Source organism: Astyanax mexicanus, chromosome 16 (assembly GCF_023375975.1).
Source record: "Astyanax mexicanus isolate ESR-SI-001 chromosome 16, AstMex3_surface, whole genome shotgun sequence".
NCBI lineage: Eukaryota > Metazoa > Chordata > Actinopteri > Characiformes > Acestrorhamphidae > Astyanax > Astyanax mexicanus.
In genome coordinates, this window is record NC_064423.1 from 13,040,033 (window position 1) to 13,065,528 (window position 25,496).

The window sequence follows — 25,496 nt, forward strand, 5'->3', positions numbered from 1 at the left end:
GGAATTAAAAGAGTGAATTCAGCTGTAACTGGAAATATCTGCGCAAAACTGTGCTGGACTGAGGTGCACAGCTTTCGACCCATGCACATGTTTACAAGCACCCCTCCACCCCCCCTCCCCTCCCCTCACTTCTCAGGCAGCAGCAGCCTGTCACTCAAACAGTCTCAGAGACAACGCTGTGTATCTGCTTCTTACTTACTTCTACTTCTTCCTGCAATGCGACTATTGTGCATATTGCGATGCCGATGCTTAAACAATATATCGTGCAGCCCTAACACACACTGAATATCATGGTCTAGAATCCATTCACATTCCCAGATTTGAAGTTAAGAGCAGTCTACACCCCAGACACTTGCATCACACACACAAGATTACTCCCAAAATCCCCATCGGCATGCCGCTCATGCGTTGGAGCTTGTCTTTCAGTCAGAGGTGTAACCAAACTTCTCACGGTGATCATTCCCTGTTCTGACAGAGCTGACGGCTCCTAATATCCCTAACGCTCATATTAGAGCCCTAAGTTCAGCACCTCCCTGCTGGGAGAAAACACAGATTAAAACTGAAGTTTTTAAAATAACAGCGCAGCTCCCACTGCTTACCGGAATACATCTTTCATCAGTTGATTTTTCCACATTAAAAAAAGAAGACGTTAATATTGCAGAGGAGTGCGCTGGTAAACACTACGAACCTGGCAGCGAGGGAACACAAACAAGCCAAACTCACGGCTTAGCGAGTTAATTAGAATGCCTCGCGGACGACATCAGCTGAGCTTCAATTTAACTCCTCTAACATTTTCTTTATCAAAGCACCTATTTAGATTCTTCTGTACACAGCATTAATGTGAGTGTCCATTCAATCAGAACTCCCAAACGTTGATTTGGGATGATTTAAGGATGTACAAGAATAAAACCCTCCATTACAGCCTTATCAAAGAGAGCTAGAGCTCATTAAGAATTACAGCACCATGTATAAAGTATTCATCCCTCACTCAAAGCACGAGTAAACAGGCTTTTCAAAATGTATACCTCATTAAAGGTCAGCAAATGAGGGGAGCTGTTGATAAGTAAACATCTGCAGACACTTAGTCGTGAGCTGTAAGCGTCGGCCGTGTAGCTGCAGGTCGTCCAAACTGACATTAAACCTGAGGCGTTTCTCTCAGCGCTAAAAGACTTCAATTAAGCACACTCAAAACACCAATCGAGGAGAGGATGGCAATGAGCCCCAGCTTTGAAGAAGCTCTTATCCATGCAATAAATACAGTGAGTCATAGCTGAAGAAGTTTCCTCCGCTTAATACTGAACTGCAAGTTGCAGAATGCAAGAAATGTAAGCACTTCAGAAAGAGTCTCTTCATAATGATGATCTGTACAAGCATTTATCAAATGTTATGAACTTCTGTTCTACACAGATTCAAAGTTACATTTACAGTTTAAAACTCTACAGAAAATAGAGATGCAATGCAAAGAAACATTTTTTGGGCTGAAACCAACCGATTTTAAAATCATACATGTTTTGTAGTAGTGCTATTTTAGCCATATATGTACCTCAGTAGCGCCATTTTAATCATGTACAGCTCTGGAAAAAATAAGACCACTTAAAAATGATTTGTTTCTTTGATTTCACCAAACTGAACCTCTGGAATATAATCAAGAGGAAGATGGATGATCACAAGCCATCAAACCAAGCTGAACTGCTTGAATTTTTTGCACCAGGAGTGGCATAAAGTTATCCAAAAACAGTGTGTAAAACTGGTGGAGGAGAACATGACAAGATGAATGAAAACTGTGATTAAAACCAGGGTTACTCCACCAAATGTCTGAGCTCTTAAGACTTTATGAATATGAACTTGTTTTCTGTGCATTATTTAAGGTCTGAAAGCTCTCTATCTTTTTATGTCATTATTTCAGACATTTCTCATTTTCTGCAAATAAATGCTCTAAATGACAATATTTTTGGGGGGAATTTGGGAAATGTTGTCCGTAGTTTATAGAATAAAATCATGTTTATTCTACTCAAACATATACCTATAAATAGCAAAATCAGAGAAACTGATTTAGAAATTAAAGTTAAAAAAGTTTTTTCAAGAGCTATATATGTCCTTAGCAGTGCTATTTTTGCCATATGTAACACAGTAGTGCAATTCTTTAAATAAGAGTCGCTCAGCAGTGCTGCTGAATCACAAGTAGTAATTAGCAGTAACTTTTACACAATGCAGCCCAAGTCTTACTATACTGTGTACGTTTCTGTAGGTTATTCAGAACCTGTGTTTTGAAGCCTATAATAGCAGGTTAACCACTATGCTAACAGCCGGCCTTAGCAGTTGGCAGCAATGGCAACTGATTTTCCAAGCTGGATTACTCGCCGATAGTTGACAGTGTTGATAAACTCTGAATTAATTAAAGGGGTTTCCTACATAATCTTAAATTTCTGATTTTGTTCAATCAGTTCAGATGAAATTGTGCAATAATGGGTCTCTCCAACAACCATCACCGAATCACTCCTGGGTGCAGACTCATTTATTCTGGACGAGTGTGAAAATGCCCTAAAGGGGGTCCAAGGTGGAAAGATGATGTGCATGCACAGTCATTTGTGTTTTTTCCGTCCAGTACGCAACAGGCAAATATCCATAGTATGATAATCATCGATTTTTATACCATGGTACTCTGTGAAACCTGTCATAGCTGAAACTCTACCAAACACCTAAACAGAAAGCAGCACACATTCTGTTTTGCATTACAAGTGGCATTTAAATTACATTCAGAGTGCAATTCATTCTGACAGCTCTACCCTATAGGCCACAGAGACAATAATTGGCAGCCTGTCAACAGAATCAATGGAACTTAATGAGAAGTGTTTAAGCCGACTTTTTTCCCCCCACTTTTCCCCAACCCCAAACGAAACGACAACAAGCTCAAGGGCACGGCGTCTAATGCTGCAGTTTAGAAATGTGTCTTGATTGGAACGGAGTGTTCAACAAACAGCTTATTTTCCTGTTCTGCCGGCGCTACTGTTCTGAACAGCAAGTCAAACATGCAGATCATTACGCCAATATCTGTTGACATAAAGCTCCTTGGGTTTGGAAACCACAGTGTGTGCAAGGATAAATTGAGCGAAGAACAATACTTCGTGCTTGGCTGCTTCAAGAGCACTGTCCTTGATGCTTTTAGAAGGCATTCACCACAATCACAAAACACCCCCCCCCACCCCCACATCCCACCACCAATCCCCTCCCACCACTACCGACTCACCTTCCATTAGAGCACAGCAACGTCTAGAACAGAGAACCCCATTTAACCAGTTTGTTAGCTTTTGCATATGTTATAAAATAATGAGATTTATATATTTAGGGACATAAACTTTCCAATTCTGACATTAGTGCTGAACTAGACCCAAGCATTTGGGTAATGTGTGGGAAAAAAAATAATGTGTCTTTTTGGGCCTTTCAAATAAAGAACCAATCAATTTCTTCCTTTTGGAAATATTTTTTTTATTTGGACCTCATTTTGACAAACATTTTTAAATGTGCTTTTTTTAAGACCCATTTTCTTCACTTACAAAAGTATAGAAAATGACAACTGTATCTGCTTATTTGCTGGTGCTGTTCTACACAGTATAAAGGCATGTAAAAACGCATGGCGGTTTTAATTTCCCTTCCAGTATATTGGATGAACCGGTATACCGCCCAGCACTAGTTGCAGCCCTACTATATTTAATTCAATTTAGCATTTATTGTATCTCCATGCTGACTTCTACGTAGGGGTGCTCTGCTGTGAAACGCTATGCTATAATTGGTCATATACTGCCAAGGTCTGTCACTGCAGCTGAAAAAAGCTCTCTTTACAGCTAAGGAAAATTAAAGATGATGAGTTTTTTTTTTATTTTACCAAATTGAAAACCTCTGGAATATAATCAAGAGGAAGACGGATGATCACAAGTCATCAAACCAAACTGAACTGCTTGAATTTTTGCACCAGGAGTGGCATAACGTTATCAAAAAGCAGTGTGAAAGACAGGTGGAGGAGAACATGCCAAGATGGATGCAAGATGCATTAAAAACCAGGGTTATTCATCCAAATATTGATTTCTGAACTTTTAAAACTTTATGAATATGAACTTGTTTTCTTCGCATTATTTGAGATCTGAAAGTGCTGCATCTTTACTGTCATCTTTATTTCAGCCATTTCTCATTTTCTGCAAATAAATGCTCTAAATGATATTTTATTTGGAATCTGGGAGAAATGTTGTCTGTAGTTTATAGAATAAAACAACAGTGTTAATCGTACATGTTTGTACAGTTGTTGTTGATACAGCTCATGCTGATCTTAGGGCTGATAAGTGTTCATGTATATCCTGCATGTCTGTTTCCTGTCTGTGTGTCTGTATATGCTGTGAATCTGTTTTTTTTTTTTTCTCTGTATTTCTATTCCATTCCTTTATAGAAGACCGACCGCTCAGCTTGGGGAGAAAAACTGTCGAGCACTGTGGCAGCACTGTTGCAAGCTTAGAAAAACAAAACTGCTCTCTTGTTCCAGTCATACCACACTGGCAAGAATGTTTGGATGAACCGTTCCCTGGAAAAAAAGAAAGTGATAGTTGTTTTTTGGGTGGATTCCCATGCCCATGCCTTATTTTGAGCCATGCTTATTTTTGAGCAATTTACAAATGAAGCAAACACTCATGGGAACTGTGACCATGTTTCCAATGTTTCCAACGATTAGTTGAACCCCTCCTGAACCCCTCTTCTCTGGATGGCAGTCGGTGCTTTGTTGATTTGTTGGTGTTGTTTCTGCTTTTTAAGCCTGCAGAAATTCTTCTCGCTAGAAACGGAGCCGAGCTTGAGCCTATAATGTGAAACAGACGCCTCGGCATCAAAAATGACTGGACTGGAATAGGCCAAAGGGAGGAAAACTCTACAGAGCACATAATTGGTCCTTCGAGGGCTTTGACTGTAGCTTACAAGGCAGTGTGAAGTGGCAAGATGTTTGACTGGTTTAGTGCCACTGCACAGGTGCTTCCTCTTGTTCAGTGCGCACCGCAGTGTAATAAAATAGCATGATAATTATTCAAGCTTTAATCTTTGATTAATTTATTCACTCGGGTCCCAGCTTACCGCTGAAATCAATCACTCACATTTAAAAGATAAAGGCCCAATTCCATTTCACCCCTTGGTCCTGCCACTTAGCCCTAGCCCCCTGTTTTGCATGCGAATGCCCGATACTTGTTAGAGGGGTAGGGGGAAGTGTTTGGGCTGTTTGGCCCTTCAAATGGAGATTTTTGAGAGAAACACTCAAAACAGAGGTCTAAGAGACTCACTGGCAAGATGGCGTCACAAGCAATCAAAGAAATCCATGAAGAGTTTTTTCCTTCTTAAAATTACGATACCCACTATATTACCATAGTTTAATGTGTAGTTTAAATAATGTTTTATGGCCATTTTCTTCATAACAGGCATTAAAAAAAAATACAAGAAGTTTATCTTAGTAGCTAGTAGTGCTGGAAGATTTTCACGATTAATTCAATGAATTCAAATTACAGTTTTAATGTGATTTTCAAAATGGAGTGATTGCAATTTTACAAACAAACATTGCATCTTTTTAACATTAAATATCCGAAAATGCTCCTCATTTCTTAAGTGTTTCTCCGTCTTACCTTGGTTCCAGCACTTGACACACAAACAGCTGGTGGGATAAAACATTTATTTAGCTAAAAACAAATCCTACCACTTCTGCAGCTTCATCGTTCTCCGGCGAGGATCCGTAATTAATTTTGGAAAACAATAATAACCTCTCTTTCATAATTTCTTCTGTAACTCATTTGCTGCGTTATTTTCCAATTTTCAGTCAGAAACCCTTGTTCTGCAGTATAATCCAGTGTCCGTCAGTGTCTGAGTTTGTCCACGGTGTCTGTACATGAGGCCAGCACGTGATCTGAACGCATGATATATATGAACGCATATATATATATCTGTAGTTTATTATAATCGAAAAACTGATGAAGACATTTTTAGGCCATAGTTGCCCAGCACTAGTAGCTAGATAGCTAGCTAATTTTCCTGTTCCACCTTAAATAGTGCAACAGACTGCAGAGGCTGCAGCATTTAAAAAAGGCCCAGAAAACTAAAATAAGATAAAAGCTAATAAAAGCAAGTGGCAGCTCCCCATCACAGAGGAATTAATGAATGGTCAATAATATGAATTAATTAATTGCTGGACCACCTGCCCCCTTTCTGAAGACATTTCTGAAGCAACATAGAAGCAAATTTCTGTCCGGTATAAAACTGGAAATTAAATGTTTTCAGAGAAATCTTTAATCAAAACGACAAGATCAGGTCACTTCATCAAACTGTAAGTCAGCTATTCTTAAAGTTGATGGCAAGATTCCTGAAGCCTCTGACATTTTCCAGTACAGTAGAAGCTTAAGAAACTGAACAACGTCGTCTTTAATTTCCTGACAATTTGCGCACTGGAAAAGAGCCGGAGGCCCCTGGTTTAATAAAACAGTGCAGAAATCTGCTGACCTTCTCCGCTAAGGCCATCTCATGACACGCACTCTACAGAGAACTACAGAGGCTCACTTCAAACCAAGGACAACTCCACTACTCCATTAGTCACGTACAGCTAGTACAAACCAGGAGAGAGAACACAGGAGGAAGGTTCTTACAATCAAGCTTCGACGCTACTTTGAAGTCCTGATGTTCAAGTTCAAGGTGGAGCTTTGTGAATTACTCAACATCTGGCAAGATGAAAGCAGACTGAAGAGTCTACTGAAGAGCTGACAATGCTGTAACAGCTCAAGTATTTATTGGATAGTGCTCTGTTTCTCAAAATATATCAACATACAAAGAGAACGCCAGGTAAAATCAGTGTAGCACAGCGATAATCAGAGACCATATGTGGAACAGGACTGCGTGACAGTACTGGCGTTAAGTTTACTGGAAGGAAAAGCAAATTTTTTTAAAGTCAAACATTCTCAAACGAACCCTAACTGAGATCAATTTCCTGTAAACTTTTTAATCAAATGTGTGTAAAGGCCAACAACCCCAAAAGAGCTTCATAAAATGTGAAAAAAGGGAAGCAGCTCTAAAGCATCCTAAATAACAACCTCTACTTTATAATTACTATATTTTGCGCTGGACACCAAAAACACTGTCTGGCATGCACAAGTCCATATTTGGTACCTTATAACGGTGGAAGAGAACCCTCCTGGGACAATAATGTCATAAAAGCTTCAGCTGCAGCCTGTGATCTCGCGTTCTCTCTGTGTGAGCGCAGCACCTGCGTCGGCCTGCTTGTTCACAGCTGCGCAAATTCTTCAGCAGATCCCTTCCTGGGAATTAAAGCCTTTGTTTTCAGAAATCAGCTTTGATCAAACTGTGAGAAACAAGCAAATAATGAAAAAAGTGTGGTCCATAAATAATGTAATTCTTACATCTCAAAAAAATGGACTTCAAGCCTAGCTGAAAGTAGTTACTTCTAAATTTAAGAAGCACGAGAGACCACCCTCTCCCGCGCAGTCCATACCCAGAGTTCAGTCCATTATTTTCAAACGAGCTGATCTGCCTTTGTTCTTGGCGCCAAGTCCTGAGCCAAAGCTTCGAACATAAGCGCTTGATAACAAATGAAACCTGACTCAATAAGCAGTAAAATAAAGACAAGGCATCTGGACGCCTTCCAAAGTCCAAGAGGACTTCAGATCCCCCACCTCTACTCTACTACACTCTACGCTCTACATGCCCCCCATATAACACAACACAACAGACTTCTGGACTCAACTACATTTAAAGTCCTGCATCATAAATCTAATCACAACGCTTCTCATTACCATAAGCAAATCACCTCATTTATTACATCACTTAATTCAGCCATGGCTTATGAACTGTTTCACTTCCCAGCGTTGCACGGCCTGGCTGGTCCGATTTGATTTCCTTAATGGGATGTTTTAATGGGGAAGTGGAGGGTGGAGGGGAAAAGCTTGAGCGTTTTTTTTTAACTGTGTATCTTGTCTGAGGAACAGCAGTGGGAATCACACAGGGCATCTCATGATACAACTTCGCTTACTAATAATAATAATAGTAATATTAATACGCTGTCCACGATAACAATGATATCAGGATACTGTGCTCCTACGAAACTCGATACACTAGGTCATTTACACTGCCTGGACAAAAAAAAAAAGGAAATGATGTGGGGGTGATGCTGCAGTTGGTCAGGTCTAGGTTCAGCAACAGTATATGCTGAAAGAATGAGATCAGCTGACTACCTGAATATACCGAATATAGACCAGATTATTCAATCAATGGATTTTGTTTTCTTCCCTGATGGCATGGGCATATTCCAAGAGGACAATACCAGGATTCTTCAGGCTGGAATTGTGAAAAAGTGGTTCAGGCAGCATGAGATCATCATTTTCACACATGGATTGTTCACCACAGTCCAGAAGAGTCCAGACCTTAATCTCATTGAGAATCTTTGGGATGTGCTGGATGGAGAAGGCTTTGTGCAGTAGTCAGACTCTACGATCATCAATGCTGCTGCAAGATCTTGGTGAAAAATTATTGCAACACTGGATTAAAATAAATCTTGTGACATTGCAGAAGCTTATCGAAAAAATGTTACAGTGAATGCGTACCACAATCAAAACAATCAAAAAGGCAGTGCAACAAAATATGAGTGTGTGACCTTTTGTTTTGGTGGCGACTTTTCTTTTTGGCCAGGCAGTGTATTTTATAGTTTTGGACACTATAAAAATAGATTTTGGATTTCGAAAGTTTAGTTCCCAGATGGAACCAAAGTCTTTTTTTTTTTTGACGTGAAAAGATTGTGTTTAACTCCCTCCACTCACTCTCCCTTCCACTACTACTGTGCAAACGTATGCTGGTTCAATAAAACTGAACCAGTTCCAGAACAAAAACACTTTTGATTAAAAAAGGCTATAAGTGCGATGCTACCCAGCTTGGGTCAATCTGGAACGAAACACATGCCCAGTGTTGCTAAGCAATGTCCTGTTATTAACTTAAGAAGAAAACTTCAAATACCAAGCTTTAGTGCCTTAGTCGATCGACCTGGTCTGGGGTCAGCAATCAATAATGTTACTTTGATTTTTTTTGCAGAACTACTCTTAAGGTCTGACATACTAAGGTTTATGGCTAACAGGCTAATAGATTTATGCAATTTATATAAGCTCACTGTACAATAGTGCTGGACGATATGGCCAAAATTTATATCACGATATAGTCCTTAAATTTCGGTCGATACGATATAATTTCGATATTGATATAAATACTTTGAAGGCCTCAGAAAACTGCTAAGAAGCCCTGCAATCCCTGCAGCACTGCAAATTTAAATTATTATATAACTGTGTATTTGCACTTTTTGTATTGCTGGCATCAGATACCCTCATTATATGCACATCTATCTATCTATCTATCTATCTAATGGAAATCTGTACCTACTACTGTCTGAAAATTTTATTTAATTTAAGACATTGAAACCTCCTTTCACAAAAACTGTAATACTTTAGAAATAAAAGTAGTCAAAATAAATGAATGCTCAATATTATTTGCATATAGCAAAATAATAACATGACATCCCTGTCAAACATAAGCCTATATAACTATTACCAATAAAAATAACTTTAAATTACAACAGAGGCAAATTATTCTATGTGAACAAATTTAACAGATTAAAACAAGTGTTTCAACTAGGATATAGAATACAATAAGCCTTTATATACATAAAAGCAACAAGATTTTCCCGTCAAATAAACAAACCTACAGGCTTTATCAACTATGAATAACTTAGTTACAACATAAGCTATAGAAGTGCTTCAGTCAGTATAAGAAAAATATTGTATGTAGTGGAGTTGCTTGAAGTGGTGGAACAGATTAGATGTATTAACATTACCGCTGCTGGTCGGCTGCACTCTCCGGCACAATTTGCAGCAAAGCGGCAAGAGAGCGGACCCGCGGCCGAGCGAGCTGACCCGCGAGCGGACCCGCGGCCGGCCTCGAGGATCCGGGGCCGACCGAATCGAGTCTACCTTAGCCTTGGATCCGCTCATCCCGGCTCCGTTTGGCTCCAGCGCGAGACATATGTGCTGCGTAGCGAAGCGGACCCGAGCCTAGCCATTTTAACCTAGCCTTGCCTAGCCTAGCCTATTTGGCTACGTGCCTGTGTGGTTACGTCATCACGCACTGACGTAGCCCAGCTACGGGGGCTGAATGTGTTGAGCTCTGGGGCGAGCTGACGCCAGTAAAAAACGCCTGTCCGTGATTCTAATACATATCGATATACCACAAAACTGATATCACCGTTATTGAAACATTTCTTATCGCGATAAATACCGATATCGAATTATTGTCCAGGCCTACTGTACAATCAATGACACAAGCAGAACATCCAGCTTGCTAGCATTCAATCTTCAAAACACTTCAATAAAACCCCTCGATCCATCAGGAGACGTGTGCTTGATGTACACAATTGATTCCATGAAAGCACTTCAAATACACAGTTTATACACAGTAACTGAGAGGAGAGAGACGTCTGGGCTTGTTTACACATCAATTAACATCACTTAAAATCCAATACTCTGTCTTCTCACAAAGACAGCAGACTATCCTTTCAACATCACATCTGCTCCATATGCATCGCTGCAATTATGAATGATAGAAGCCACACTGCGAGGTCTTCTGAAGCTAAAGTGCTGTCTGGTGCTTTATTGGAACTGTCTGACCAAAGCAAAGTTAACATTTATTTTACTGCGTTTAATCGCTTCGTGGTCAGATTTGGTTCCGGGGATGTTTCAATCAAGCTAGTTCACACTGCCATGACTTCTTCACCCAGGAGGCACTGACTGACTCGGTTAAAAAATAAAATAAAAATTAAACTCCTTGTTCCTCCATCCTAATATCTCTACTCTCTCAGAGCCTCTGCTCCAAAGATGTTCAAGACGCTTGTTACAAGATCATGTCTGGCCCCACAGGACTAATTAACCTAATGAGAAACACTTGCTGGAAACACTAAGACTGGATTTATCTTCTGACCACAAGCCGTATATCTTGATATATCTAACACTGCACTAACAGAAATGAGTCCTGGGGAAAATAACAACAATAATAAAAAAGGAATTAAACCAGCAGGGCTTCCGAGAGCTAGAGATTCTCACCTCTTACCAGACTTTTCAAACATTTACTTACTCTAACCGTGGCTAGCGGTTAGCCGCTAATGTTATTGCTGCTGCACCCAGCCTTAGTGGAAATCTGGAAATCTAAGTTTACTGTAAATAAACAGAAATGCTTTTTCTCAGGAGAGAAATCTGTTTAGATTGGCATCAAGCACTGGTTTGAATGCTTTTTTTTTTTTTTTTTTGAAGAATTACAGTTTTGTTTACTTGGCTTAGCTTTACTTTAGTTACCCCTCCACCTCCACCACCTTGGTTACTGGATACTTTATGCTTCATGCTTTTTTGTTCTGTTGTCTAATAATTGGATTTGTATAAAACTGCTTGGCAATAATTCAGTTATACAAAGCACTGTATTAATAAATGTGATTTGATTAGTCTTTTAAACATCATAACAGAATCTGATCTGAATCCAGAACCGCCATCAAGCCAACATCCCCATCTCAACTGCTAGGTTCAGCAAGGTTCAACTCTTTAATTTCATAAGAATAGAAGTAACAATCTTCTGGCTAAGAACCTTTCCATCTAGAGACCCCTGTGAGCACGCTTAACACAAAATGACACATTTCAAACTCAGCCAGCAGCAACGTCTCGTCAAACGCCGCAGGCCTGGGTACAGGCCAGGTGCAATTACCATTTATTCTAAATACAGTGGTTTCCCAGCGAGAAAGGTCAGTGAAATTGTATTAGAACGACTGAATTACAGATTTAGCCAATGAGCCTCAACAACAGGGAGGTCTATCCAACAAAAACATATTGAGTTCGTGCTTGTATAAAAGCTTTGGCTTTGAGAGAGTGTTTCGGAAAACGAAAAAGGGAAGGATTGCGGTTTTACAAGGCACATTAGCGGATTTGTTGAGGTAAAAAAAAAAAATAACAGCTATACTGTTCCTTATTTCCATGTTGCTTCTCTGGTTTTTTTACCCATTCTAAAGCAGAGCGTTTATTACAGACCCATCTGGCCATTACAAAACAGCAACCAACTCAGAGAGTCAGTCAAAATCTAATTCAACCAACTCAACAAATTTGATTCATTTAGATATTTGAAGGGGATCATGCAAAATAATGACCAGACCTGAAAACCACACTAAAATACTAAAATACTGGAATATAACGGACAAACCTGTAGAACTGGTCATAAGTATGAAGTTAAAAAGAAGAACACATAATGGTGTTGGCCTACTACTACCAACTGAGTATTCAGCCTCAAGGCACTTATTTCTATCAATTACTAACTGCTGCACATTCTGCACGTAGCCATCCAAAAAGCACGGTAGGTGGAGGGAGCCATTCATCACTGAGCTTTACTGTACCATCTGGTTACGAGACTGTTTTACTGGGCATGGAGTCCATATAGGAGGCAAGCCGGAACAGCACAGTCACTCACATGAATAATACAACACACAGCCTGCACTCATTTAGGTTATGCTTTATTTATTAAAAAAAAAAACTGTTTATCACTAATTAATTCACTATTACAAGAAAGAAAACAGAACTGAACTGTTGTAATTTAATTAGGCCTGAGGAGACTCGCCAAAGTAACTGTCATATATATTTCACTGTTATTGTCAACTATTATTTTTTTTTTTAGAACAGTAGAACACAAAACTCTTTAGACTCATAGATTAATGAGTTGTTATATTAATTGATTAATCTGAGGAAAAAAATCGTTCAGTTAAAGTAACAGTCCAGAAATTTGAGGGATTGGTGATTTTTATTTTTTTTTTTGGAGCCCTCTCTGGTGGGAATGTGTAATTACACAGTTTGAAACAGAGTGTGCAGAAGAGTACTTTTAAATTCAGGTTAATGTACATAAACCCCTGTGTAAAATGTAGTTTTTATAGTACTGATTTGCTTGTTTTGTTCATTTATGAATTGCCATCACCAAGCTGGAACATGGTCTTTGTTGTGAAGTTATGTTAGCGGTTAGACTGTTAGCAGTTAGCCTTTTAGCTAACTTAACTAGCTAAGATACCACTCTCTCAGAAACACTCAGACTACAGTCCGATATACTCACCTATGTATGGCAAAAGAGCGCTTAGCACGGTTAGCAGCTAATGCTAATACTGCTCCAGCCTTGGTGCTAGAGAAACTTTATTGAAACTCATGTATAACGCTGTACTTCAGCAGAGTGGCTTTACTGCTCCTCACAACCTGACTGGTAGAATTCATACATAAGGCGCAATAGATTATATTTTAAATAATAAAAAATCAGTAACTGCTGCTTTAGCAGAGAGTTAATAATAATTGTAGGTGCAGCCTTTATTTTAAATTGAGCAGTTGTTGTTAATTAAGTAAGGACTACACTTGTCGTTCCTAACCTAAATGTAGAGATGTGCAGATTTGGGAACTGGGTTAAATTAAATTTGACCTGAAACTGCAAATAAAAGTAACACTTTAGAGACTGTATCTGCAGAGTCTGACAGCGCTTTATCCAGAAGCTCTCTGAAATGAAGTTTAAAAGGTTGTGGAAATGACCTGAACTTGCCTGCAGTGAAGCTACTTTCAAAATAGCAACCGGACGACAAACATAATGGCACCCAAACAGGCAGGAAAATGATTTATGCATTTTATCACCCTCCCAGAGTGCTCCAAACATCATACATGTAGGAAATCATCCTAAATTTATGAGTTTCCTCTCAAACGGATGGAAGGGTGGAAGAGAGACTGAGAGAATGTTTAATTCTAATGAGATCTTGTGCAATGACCTTTTTTCCCCGAATGCTGTCGCTTTAGAAAAATAGTCCAAAGTCCTCCTTAAGAGTCAGACTGTTTTGTTGAATTATCTGTTACTTCAACAAACATGATGTCCAAATACTAATACCAGAAAGCAAATTCAAACAGCAGTGAAAAGCAACTGCAAACATCTCATTCTGAGAATACGACCTAATCATGTTTTACTGTAATGGCAATTCTGGGATTTCAATGGAAGAACACTAAAAAAGGGTCTTGTTTGGCCAGTCAGCTAGTCTTATCTGGGCTATTTTCTCTGGAACATTAAAAAAGTCCAGCTAATAACGGGCATTCTCAACAGCAGCTGCATTAAAGAGCAATAACGTGTGTCTGATGACATTCCTGCTCCTCTGGCCTTCAAGATTGGCACGATATCAACCACTAAAGTGCTGCTTTTCTGTGGTTATGCCACTGGCGCCTGCCAACTGCATGGTATGGGGTCAATAAATCCTTCAATTAGGAACATGCAATACACAAATAAACTAAATATTCTGACCACAGTCATCGCTGGATGACCAAAACAGCCCCAACCCACCTGAACCCAGAGTCTACAAGATCTCTAAAGGTGCCCTATGGTATCTTGGAGCAAAACACTTTAAGCAGATACTTTATAAACTTGATTGATACAATGTGGATCATAGGAAGATCTGAGTAACTTGGGGTTTAGGGTATTCCTAATTGATGATCTGTGCTAGTATAAAGATCACCACAAATCAGATAAATCCACTTCCATGAAGCCATGTACTCTTCAGCAGATCAGGCAACCTTCTTCCACTGTTTCATCTAGTCCTTAGGCTTGTACCTGTTTTAGATGCTTTCAGCAATGGACTAGAGATACACTAGAGATGCAGTGAAAATGTAAATGCATTGTGATTTGTTGGCCTGTCTGCTCAAATGATTAAGGGTTAAACTTTTTTTTTTTTTAAACAGAAGCGAAAGATAAGCTATAAAAAGTAAAAAATATATAATTGACAGCATCTCTAGTTTAAAAACATAATCTGGTCCTCAATTCTTCAAACTTGCCCATTTGGCCCACATCCAACAAGATGATAAGTTGAAATACATGTTTTTTTCTTTTCTTGGACTTTGTGATCCCTACAAGAAAATTGTATCTAGTAGGAGGTACATCAGAAGATTGCTGGTTTGAATCCCAGTTATGCAGCTTGCCATCAGCTGCCAGAGCCCCGAGAGAGCACAATTGGACTTGCTCTCTCTGGGTGGGTAAACAATGCTCTCTCCCCTCATCACTCCAAAGGGTGATGTCTGTCAGGACAAGGCATCTGTAAGCTGATGTATCAGAACTGAGAACTGGCTAAAAGAGGTGGTGGCTGACTTCACATCTATCAGAAGAGGCATGTGCTAGTCCTCACCCTCCTAGTTTTGGAGCATCGCTAGTGATAAGGGGAGTGCAGTGGGGTAAGTGGGATTATCTGCATAGCTAAACTGAAAAAGAATTGTTTTTTTACGGACAAATTTCAAACTGAACCAAAAGCTCAGTCCATTTTGGTTCACTACAAACTGAGGGTTTGATGACCCAAAGGGTCAGGAGCCAGGGGAGGGGCAAAGGCCACCACCCACATCTACGCTTCAATGATCAAGATCATTTTCTCCTGCAGTAAAGGGGCATTTTAAGGGCACCTGCCTTTTTCTTTACAGGACATAAATATTAAATTGTCACCTTCATAAAGGTGAGATGTCTTTTTTTTTTTTTTTTAGACATTTCTAGGACATGGTTTGACTAACAGCCATTTAAAATTTAACAAATATGAAAGTTTCAAATACAAGAAAGGAAGGAAGAATGGTTGAAGAATAGTGCATGAAAAGCAAAGCTTCATGTTTTTTGGAATTATCACTTGTTACACACCTATTTTTTTAAGAGAAACAAAGAAAGAAACAGCAAAAAGAGAAAAACTAAAAATGAAATTGAAGCAGCACCTCCTGCTTAACCATAATTGGAAGGTACAGAGTGACCTGTAATCTCATCAGAAATGTCACAATGAAGGAAAATCTATTTCTTTCCAAAAGAAAAACTAAAAATAAATGAACTCTCAGATCCACAATAAGCAGGAAAAGAGGAAGAGGGCTCACAGTGTAACGACAGTGTAAAAGCTGAATACTCACATTGCCGTGGTTAATGAAGTCATGTTTTCTGGCTAGCCTGTTTGCTTCCTCCTCTCCGCCAGTGATGTGGACGGCCCATGTGTTGGTGTAAACCTTCTGTCCTAGGGACGGTGTCACCTCAGAGGTCAGGAGGGTCAGCAGCGTGGAGAGCAGCAAGGAGGCCAGTCGGAGCTCCATCAGAGAGGGTGGAGGTCACTGAAACAGGAAGTCCTGATGCGAGGACCAAGTTCCCTCTGCACGGCAGCTTTCTGTCAGGTGTGAGATGACCTGGATTCATGAAAGAAGTACAGGAATTAGAAGTTAGCAACAATAGCGAATGATTAGATTTCTAATTAAAACCACTGAAGCAAACTGAAGAGAAAAACACTGATTATCTGGTTCTAATGGCACCTTTCAAGGGGTGGGATTTAATAGGCAGCGAGTGATTAGTCAGTGCTTAAAGTTGATGTGTTAAAGCACAAAAAAAAAGGCAAAGTTAAGAGTCAAAAAATTTGAAAAGGCCAAAATGGGACAGAGCACCCTGAAAAACATCAGGCAGGTCTTGTATTTTGCTTGTGACAACATCATGGGGGCCTAGGATCCCACAAGACACCTTCAGAGGTCTCAAGGAGTCTATGCCTTAATGGTTTAGGCCTATTTTGGTGGAATGAAGGACCTTCACAATATTAGCAAGGTAGATGTAACATTATTGCTGACCAGTGCAATTCAATATTAACTAGGGTATTCAAAGCATCAAAAGTCAAAGCGTTAACGCACATGATTAATTTGGAATCAGTAACGCAGTATTTTTTTTTGCTTTAATTAAACATGCCACCAAGTTTGACCCCAACTTCCTTTGTAATCTGCCCAGCACCCATCTAATGCACAGATTTTTTTTTTTTCCTGAAGAGGTTCGCTTGTGGTGAGAACGTGATCTAGTCTCCATCAGATGAGCTTAACTGCTAATAAGGCACAGATAATATACTGCTATGAACAAACGCTGTCTCTGCTGCATTTGTAAACAGCATGAAGCAGCAATGTGCAGAATTCAAGGGAAATTTTCAGCGTTCTGTATTAAAGCAGCACAGAAATATGGGCTGGAACACAGAATCCTCTCGCTATATTTACTTTCTTGCTCCCGCACCAGACAGACATCAATCAGAGGACACAATGTGCTCATGTGGTTAACTGGTGAGCATTTTTGTGTGTTTAGGTTTATGCCTAAGGAAAATCAAACCAAACAGAGGGAGAAAACATTCTAAATAAACAAAGTCATCATCAACTGATCCGGACCACAGAACCCAACTACCAGAGTGAAGACACCTTTTATACTCAGCAAATTAAGCTCTAATTCAGAAATCCTTACAATCTAGCTTAGATGTTTATACTAAATTAAATGTATCCTATTTATCATGCATTCTTTATTCCAGCACCCAACGTTGGCTTTATCTCCCCTGAAACAAACATACATATTTATAGTATATACTAGTATTTTAATTGATACCACTAACATAATTATAATTACATTTTACATTTCTCACATTCATTCTTTTTTTTTTTTACATTTTAATATCCACCAAAAAACTTGCATCTTACAAAAAATAAGTGTGATTAATAGCTGTTAATCACAGAATATTGCTGTGATTAATCTGATTAAATTTTAACATTTAATTACACATTGGTAAAAACCAGCCTGACTTTCGGAGTGGAGAGATAAAGACACGTCAGAGTTACAGTAAGCTGCGCAGTCATCTGGCCAAAAGCTCAACTCACTCAACACACACACACACCTCCAACTGTTGAGTTCAGAGTCTATACAAAGTCCAAGCAAACATGGTCAAGCAAACATGACTCGCGCACATTGTGCCAAATCTGCCCAACACCAGTCTGCCAGTATTCAGAGATTTAGAGAGAAACTGACCATTCCAATGAGAAGCTGCTTAATAAAAGGCCCAATTTAAACAGTTTGGTCTCATTCCTCCATCACTGATTGTGAAAACTTCACACTAGACCTCATGCAGCTTGGACTGTGTGTCTCTCCACTCTTTCTCCAGACTCTGCTCCTTTAATTTACAAATAAAATGTAAAATTTCATTGATGATGATCAGTGATGGTTTGAAGAAGAACCAGGTCATCTGCTCGTGTTGATCCACTGTGTTTTATATCAAGTCTAAAGTCAGTGCAGTGTTTTCCTGGAAAATCTTACAGCACTTCTTACAGCTTCCCTCTGTTGAAAACTTTTACGGAGATGCGGATTTTATTTTCCAGCAGGACTTGGCACACTGTCCACACTGTCAAAAGTGCCAATTGTTTTCATATAATATTAAAAAATTTCTGACACACTGATTTTTTGGTTATTCAAGAAAAGAAAGAAATGCTTAAAATAGATCACTCTGTGTAACACATCTGTATAATAGCTGAGTGAGTTTCACATTTTAAACTAAATTACTGAAATTAAGTACTAACATTTCAATAATATTCTAATTTTTTGAGATGCACTTGTATATAGTTTCAATTACATCTGTTCTGTAAATTAACATTCAAAACCATATACAATAATGATAAAAAAGGTAAAGAGGGAAACTGAGAACTGAGTTTGTAGACCAAAACTGTGTAACTGCAGTAAACATGGATTTGTGAACATTTTTAATAACTCTGAATTACGTGCCATTCACTTCAAATGTCAAATGTATGAGTAACAAATATCAGCCCATGCCACTGATACGGGCCTCCTTGTCTACTGAAGATCAGTAACAGTCATCCCCCTCCTGAGAGAGAGGAAAATTCACCTGAGAGAGAGGAGATGACACTGCGCTGAATGAGTCATCCCAAACACCAATGCACCTCTTCAGGGAGTTTATTCCAGGCAATAAATGACCTATGGGACGTGAAGACTTGAGACAGCAGCAACAGATTTCTCTACTTAACAGTATGCAGAGTCTCCACCTCGTTTTACTGCTTTAAGCACTTTTACTAAATAGCTTAGCTTATTATAAAAAGTCTGATGTGTCTACTGATTTAAAAACCAACTAAACTGTGCATGAGCACAACTGCTATATTAAGAAAAACTGAAGTTAGAAAAAGGTTATTATCTGGCACAAATGTCAGCAGTTTTAATCTGCGTCTCAACCTAAAACTGGAAGTGGTAAAAGAAAAGAAGTGTCCTCATGTCATCTATAATACACAGGCCAAGTGCCGTCTGGCCAAAGAGCTTCCTGCACCAAGCAGCAGACCGCACACATAAACTGAAAGTACTTCAGAAGCTTAGAGCAGTCTGATTGAATCTGATCTTGTGTTTTTCGAGTGTAATCATCTGAGAGCTATTAGCCTACAGGGTGATTGAACAGTTTAATGAACAGGAGGAGAAAACGATAAATACAGCCAATGCCCACATTTGCAATGTCCTGGAAAATCATTCTGCTCTGATGGAGGACTAATCTGCCATCGTACACAAATACCTTTAATTGCTTTGTGGTGGACTGTGTGCAAGAGATGGAAATCCTGAAGAAATGGTCGTCCTTCAACAGTTTGTGATGTTAAAAAAAAAAACTTTTGCTTGTCTCTTGCGAGCGTTTCAACAGAATTCGTTTTGATTGCATCAGCAGTGCTACAGCCGATGACTAACTGCAAGGGAACTAACCGTAGCCATCAGCAAGGACCTCTGCTTCAGATGACAATTCACTCCACGGTCACTTGTGTCAAGTGACGATGCGTAATCAGTGACATAAAAGGTGAATAAAGGTCAGGGGGGGTATGGGGTGAACATCTAACAACTCAGCTCACTGCCAAAAACAGCCAGAAGTTCCTCCGTCCCCCACATCCTTAGGTTTCTATTTTCCTCAGCTAAAAAAGGACACAATCACACATCAGTAATAATCAAAACTGCTTGTTGTCAGAGATGCATAATTCAGACACTGTCCATTTACTCATAATCGCAAACAAAGCAACGGTACAAAAATCTGTGTCCTGTGTCCTTACAAAGTGCACTTTGTATGGAAGATGAGTGATTGCACCAGAATGAGAGAGAGAGAAAATGTTTGTTTGTTTGTTTGGGTTTTGTGCCATATCAGCAACATGTTGGCTATTTTATGGCATCAACAATGTTCATAACTTGAGCATCACAGACTTAAACCAGTGTCTTCATATGAAGGACTTCCAGAAAATTAAGTATTTTAGCTGGTGGAATCTTTTCAAACAATTCTTTCACATTTGTAACCCTATAAAAGTTATTTCTGGTGGTTAAAAGTGCAGGGCAGTCTACTAAGATGTGTTTAATAGTTTGAGGAGTATCACAGAACTGGCAAGCTGGAGTCTGTTCGAGAGAAAACGTAAAAAGGCGAGAGATTGGTGAAACACTACTTTTAACCCTTAAAACACTGTCACAAATGGACATGTATCGTCGTGGCCAGTTAGCATGCTAGCAAGCTACCCATCTAGCCATCCTTTACTTTCTTCCACGACTTTATTAACTTAGATGTCTTTCTCTCACTTACGATGTCTCTCGCTAACATGCGCTGTCTCTCACTAACTCACAATGTCTCTCAAGCTGCCTCTCGCTCACTGGCACTGTCTCTCGCACTCTCTAATGCTATCTCACGCTGTCTTAAACACAAGCAATGATTTTACTCATTCTCTTACTTTCCCCCTCTCAGGGGGACAGTAAACGAATGAGATTGCTTGTTAAATAGATACATTGTGAGAAAATACAATGTATCGTATCGGTACCAGTATCGAAACTTTAAAAACGACAACCAGCCCATCTTGACGTAACAGTTTATATATGAAAAGTATTCCCTAGGGGTGTGCCAAATTATATTATACTATACACAAAAATATTGCCACCATTTTTTTATATTGTTGATATTATTGCTGATATTATTAAGTATACATTTTTTGCTATTTTTTAGCAAAAGGAAAATTCACATTGTTCTCATTTCTCATGAAATATCAACTAGAGACAGATTGTATCTGTCCAGTATAATTAATTTTACTTTAATCCTGGATATATATATATAGAGATATATGGAGTGCATTAATAGTATCATGACATTGGAACACTGACTTCTGTTACAACTGGTTGTGTGCCATATCATATCGTATGCAATAATCTCGCCAAATAAAATGTAATATTTAATTTATTCATATTGTCCAGCCCTTTTATTTCCACATAGTAACAAACGCCAGTAAATTGTATAAAAGGCTAATTTGCATACATACGCTGCTCCTTTCTCAAAAATCAAATACATGTACTCATACTTAGTTAATAGTATCTGCATAACTACTTGTTATGCACAGGGGTGGATACTAGATGGGGTCGGCTAATCAACAGAAGTATGTCTTCTTTTACCAGCCCCATAATTATAAAAATAAATATATATATAATATAGTATAGTATATAGCAGGGGTCGGCGATAGGCCCGCAAGCATGAAACATCTGGCCCGTGAGGTTGTTTGAAATATAACGGAAAAAATAATAAAATGCCTGGACAGATTTTGTGTGTCCCCTGTCTCTCCACTCGTTCTCGGGCTCCCTATGTCCTTATAATGGTGGCTTTTCATGGCTGTGTCCCAATTCACTAGCTTTGGCAGCGGGGCAGCGGTCCCCCGCCATTTGGCTCGCTACGTGATGACGTGGAAAATATCTGGCCCGTGGCCAAACTTAATTGCTGACCCCTGGTATATAGTAAAGGAAGGAAATGTTAATCATTGACGTTTGAATGAAGCTTGACAAAATGCACAATATTCTATTATTCCTCAATCCACAGAATCATGTGTGAACCAGGAATACATCATGCAAGGCATTACCACCCACAGTGGACAGTGCAGTGAGTAGTAATGATTGTGACCAGCAACATCTGGCTAAAACAGTTCTGGCAAAACAGAAATCACATCCGCACTCAATGCAGAAGACCCCACGCAAATATCCTGAAGGTCAGTGCAATGTTCTCTTCAGCTTCTATAATACAGATAGCTTTAACAATGTTCACCCCCAATATTGAGTCATTTCTAGCTCCCACCCTCTAATCAGGACCTTCCACATGATGCCACAGCTGCCTCTTCTGAGTCACATGAAGCTCCAGTGATTATTCCAAACTGCTACTCTAACAAAGTCTCTTCAACAGCTTAAGACGCTTGGAGAACACTGTCATTTTAGAAACATCAGCTAAATGACGCCCACACCAGCTTGAATCACGCTGACTGATGGTGAAGGAGGACCATCCTACCCGCTCAGTAAGTGCAGGACCAATAATCTAGGACTTCTGAGATTAAACCATTTACATTTACTGCATTTATCTGATGCTCTAATCCAGAGTGACCTATACATAAATCCCTTTATACAGGTTGGAAAACGCAGAGTTAGCAGTCTTGCCCAAGGACTCTAACTGGTGAAGATTCAGCCAAAGAAAAACTGGGGTCTGTTTCCTATACAGGGATTAAGCCTAGTCCTAGACTCATTTTTCCTTTTCAATAGGAAATCTCCATTCAAAATGTAGTGTACTACAAGACTAGGCTTAATCACTGTTTGGGAAACTGAACCCTGGAGTATCAAACCTCTAGTTTGCGCGCCACATGTGCTGTTAGCCACAATGCTACTCAGCCAATAATAGGGAGATCTGTGCCAATCTGGGACTTCAGGGTTCCACTTGTTTAATATACTGTACACCACCGGTCAGAGGTTTTAGAACACTTCCATTTTTTCCTTTATTCGTGCCATTTAAGCTCTACAGGTCCAGTCAAAAAACAGAAAGGGTATGAAATCCAGTGTACAAAACTTTGCAGTAAACTTTCAGGGCCTTTAAATAACAAAAAACAAATGAACTAAAAACATTTTAAAAAATTTCAGTTTTGTTACTACTGCACTTTCTACTGCAGCATTTACACACAGCACATTTACATTATCATAATAACTAGAAAAAGACACAGAAACACAGAGAACCCTGTAACTTAGTGCTGTGCGATATGACGATGAATATGGTGGGGACGATAGAAAAGTGTCTATCGTGCTACTTACCTTCTATCCTCCCTAGCCCTACAGTAATGTCATCAATTATTCATGCAAATATATAAAGTAGGCTACGATGAAATGTATTAGCATGGTCACTTTGCATAAACTCGGTTTATAAACGTGATAATAAAGTAATCTTCCCAAAATAGCTTTAGAATGTGGTTTTGTGACACAACGCTGCTTCACGTTATTTGACGGACATGTGTGGACACTCCGGTTTGCGTCATGCTTTACGTTATCAAACTCACCCTGAGAGCTGAACAATGGAGATGCATTGATCTTCTGAAAAAATTAGCTATTTCATCTACCCCATCTGTTTTCATTTGATACATATATATTGCTGCACTAAAAGGTAGTAATTCTCATTTGTGAAAGTTGGGTTTAATGTCACATTGAATAAAAATGTTGGAAAAAAGTAAGCAATGATATTATTTTTGTCATATATTTCGAAGAATAAATTAAAACATACTTAAATATGGTATATCATGGTATATATTGTTATCGTGATATAAAAAATTCCATATCGTGATATATGATTTTTCTCATATCGCCCAGCACTACTGTAACTATTAAAAATAATATTTATTTTATTATTTTTTTTTTAATAAAGTACATATTTTATTAAGCAGTATCTTAATAATAATTAAGTTCCCCTAAATTGCCTCTATGCACCACTGCAGTTCACTGTATTACCAGGGACAAGGTGTAGCTATTTGCACACTCATCCTGCGTCATTTCAAATTCAAAAACAATGAAAGAAAGTTGCTTTCTTCGGCAGAAGCCATTGTGCCTTATCTTCACAATCAGCTGCCTTTTTTCTTCTACTTCCTGTGCCAGGCAGGAGCTGAAGAAGAAGTCTATACAGCGCTGCCCTCAAACAGGTTCTGCCTCTATCTGTGCCAGTGTGTTTAAACTCCGGGTGCTTGTTCACAGGCAGAGTGTTTTCACCCTTTCAGAGCAGACAAAACATCAAGGCAGATATCTGAAAGTTCTCAGAGAAATAGTTTAGTGTGTTTATCCAGTTCACCCGGTAGCCCTGCTGCTTTTAAAAAGAACACTGACCGTTTAAAGCAGAACACATTAGTCTAGACATGCCTGTTTACATAAGGATGTGTGCTTTATGTTTAGGGGCGCAGCACTTTTACATTATATATATGCAGCGCTGGAAAAAAAATAAGAGACCACTTAGAAATGATGAGTTTCTTTGATTTTACTTTGATTTTTATTGAAAAGCTCTGGAATATAATAAAGAGGAAGATGGATGATCACAAGCCATCAAACCAAACTGAACTGAACTGCTTGAATGTTTGCACCAGGAGTGCCATAAAGTTATCCAAAAGCAGTGTGTAAGACTGGTGGAGGAGAATGAAGATGCATGAGGTTGTGATTAAAATCAGGGTTGTTCCACCAAATATTAATTTCTGAACTCTTAAAACTTTATGAATATGAACTTGTTTTCTTTGCATTATTTTTTGGTCTAAAAGCTCTGCATCTTTATTTGTTATTATTAGCATAGCTTAACTTAGCTATGTCTAAGTTTCTCCAAATAATTGCTCTAAATGACAATATTTTGTTTTTGGAATTTGGGAGAAATGTTGTCCATAGTTTATATAATAAAATAATGCCCATTTTACTCAAACATATACCTATAAATAGCAAAATCAGAAAAACTGATTCAGAAACTGAAGAAATGAATTTAACAACAGATTAGTTGGGTCTACGGTGGAGTCTTAAGCATCACTGCGTTCCATGCCCAGCCCTCTCATTGTTAGTAAATTTATATCATACGAACATTTAGCATATTTTCTGTCCCACCTGAAATATAATAATATTAATAATAAAAATATAATAATAATAATAATTTAGAAAAGAAAAACAGATTAATCGATTATTAAAATGTTAGTTTCAGCCCTATGAGCCAGTGCACATCCTTACGCATTAAAGTCAGACAGACCAATCAGAAGACATAATCTTAGATGAAATAAGAGTTATACATTTTTACACATTTTGTGTGGGTCTATGTGCATTCTAATCTGTTAATACCCACAAAAAACAGTGAACTATATCTTCCCTTGCTAATTAACACTCATGTGAAGGAAATAAATGATCTAGAGCAAAAGCAGAGAGGAAGCAGAAAAACGTACCAAAAATTAGTGTGAAAAGTTGGTGTGAATAGGCCTTAATTTGAAAATAAATTCATGCAAGTTACAGTTTGTTCAATCTAGTGCTGTATAGTTCCCCCATGGGGTACTTACTACAGCCTAAAGAAAATGTGTGCATTGGTAAAGAACCTGGCAACATGAAACGTAGCGTGATACAGGAGTAATAATTCAATATGTGTCAACGTACTGCACCAGCAAGCCCTAAGCAAGAAGATATATTGTAAATCTGAGTAAAAGGAAGGTTGACCTTTTATCCAATCGGAACAGTGGAATTTTAAGACGGCTTAAAACACGGCTATACAGTGCTTATTTTTTTTA

At 38.8% G+C, this 25,496-nt stretch overlaps 1 protein-coding gene across 7 annotated transcripts in view; it reads right to left on the reverse strand.

The window, feature by feature from the left end:
• furina (furin (paired basic amino acid cleaving enzyme) a) overlaps positions 1-25,496 on the reverse strand; it is a 183,124-nt gene that overhangs the window by 143,794 nt on the left and 13,834 nt on the right. For all 7 annotated transcript variants that reach the window (XM_022669588.2, XM_022669584.2, XM_022669590.2 and 4 more), the window contains exon 2: positions 16,032-16,298. In XM_022669588.2, the coding sequence (XP_022525309.1) occupies positions 16,032-16,208 (177 nt within the window). In that variant the 5' untranslated portion in view covers positions 16,209-16,298. The remainder of the gene's footprint in view (positions 1-16,031; positions 16,299-25,496) is intronic.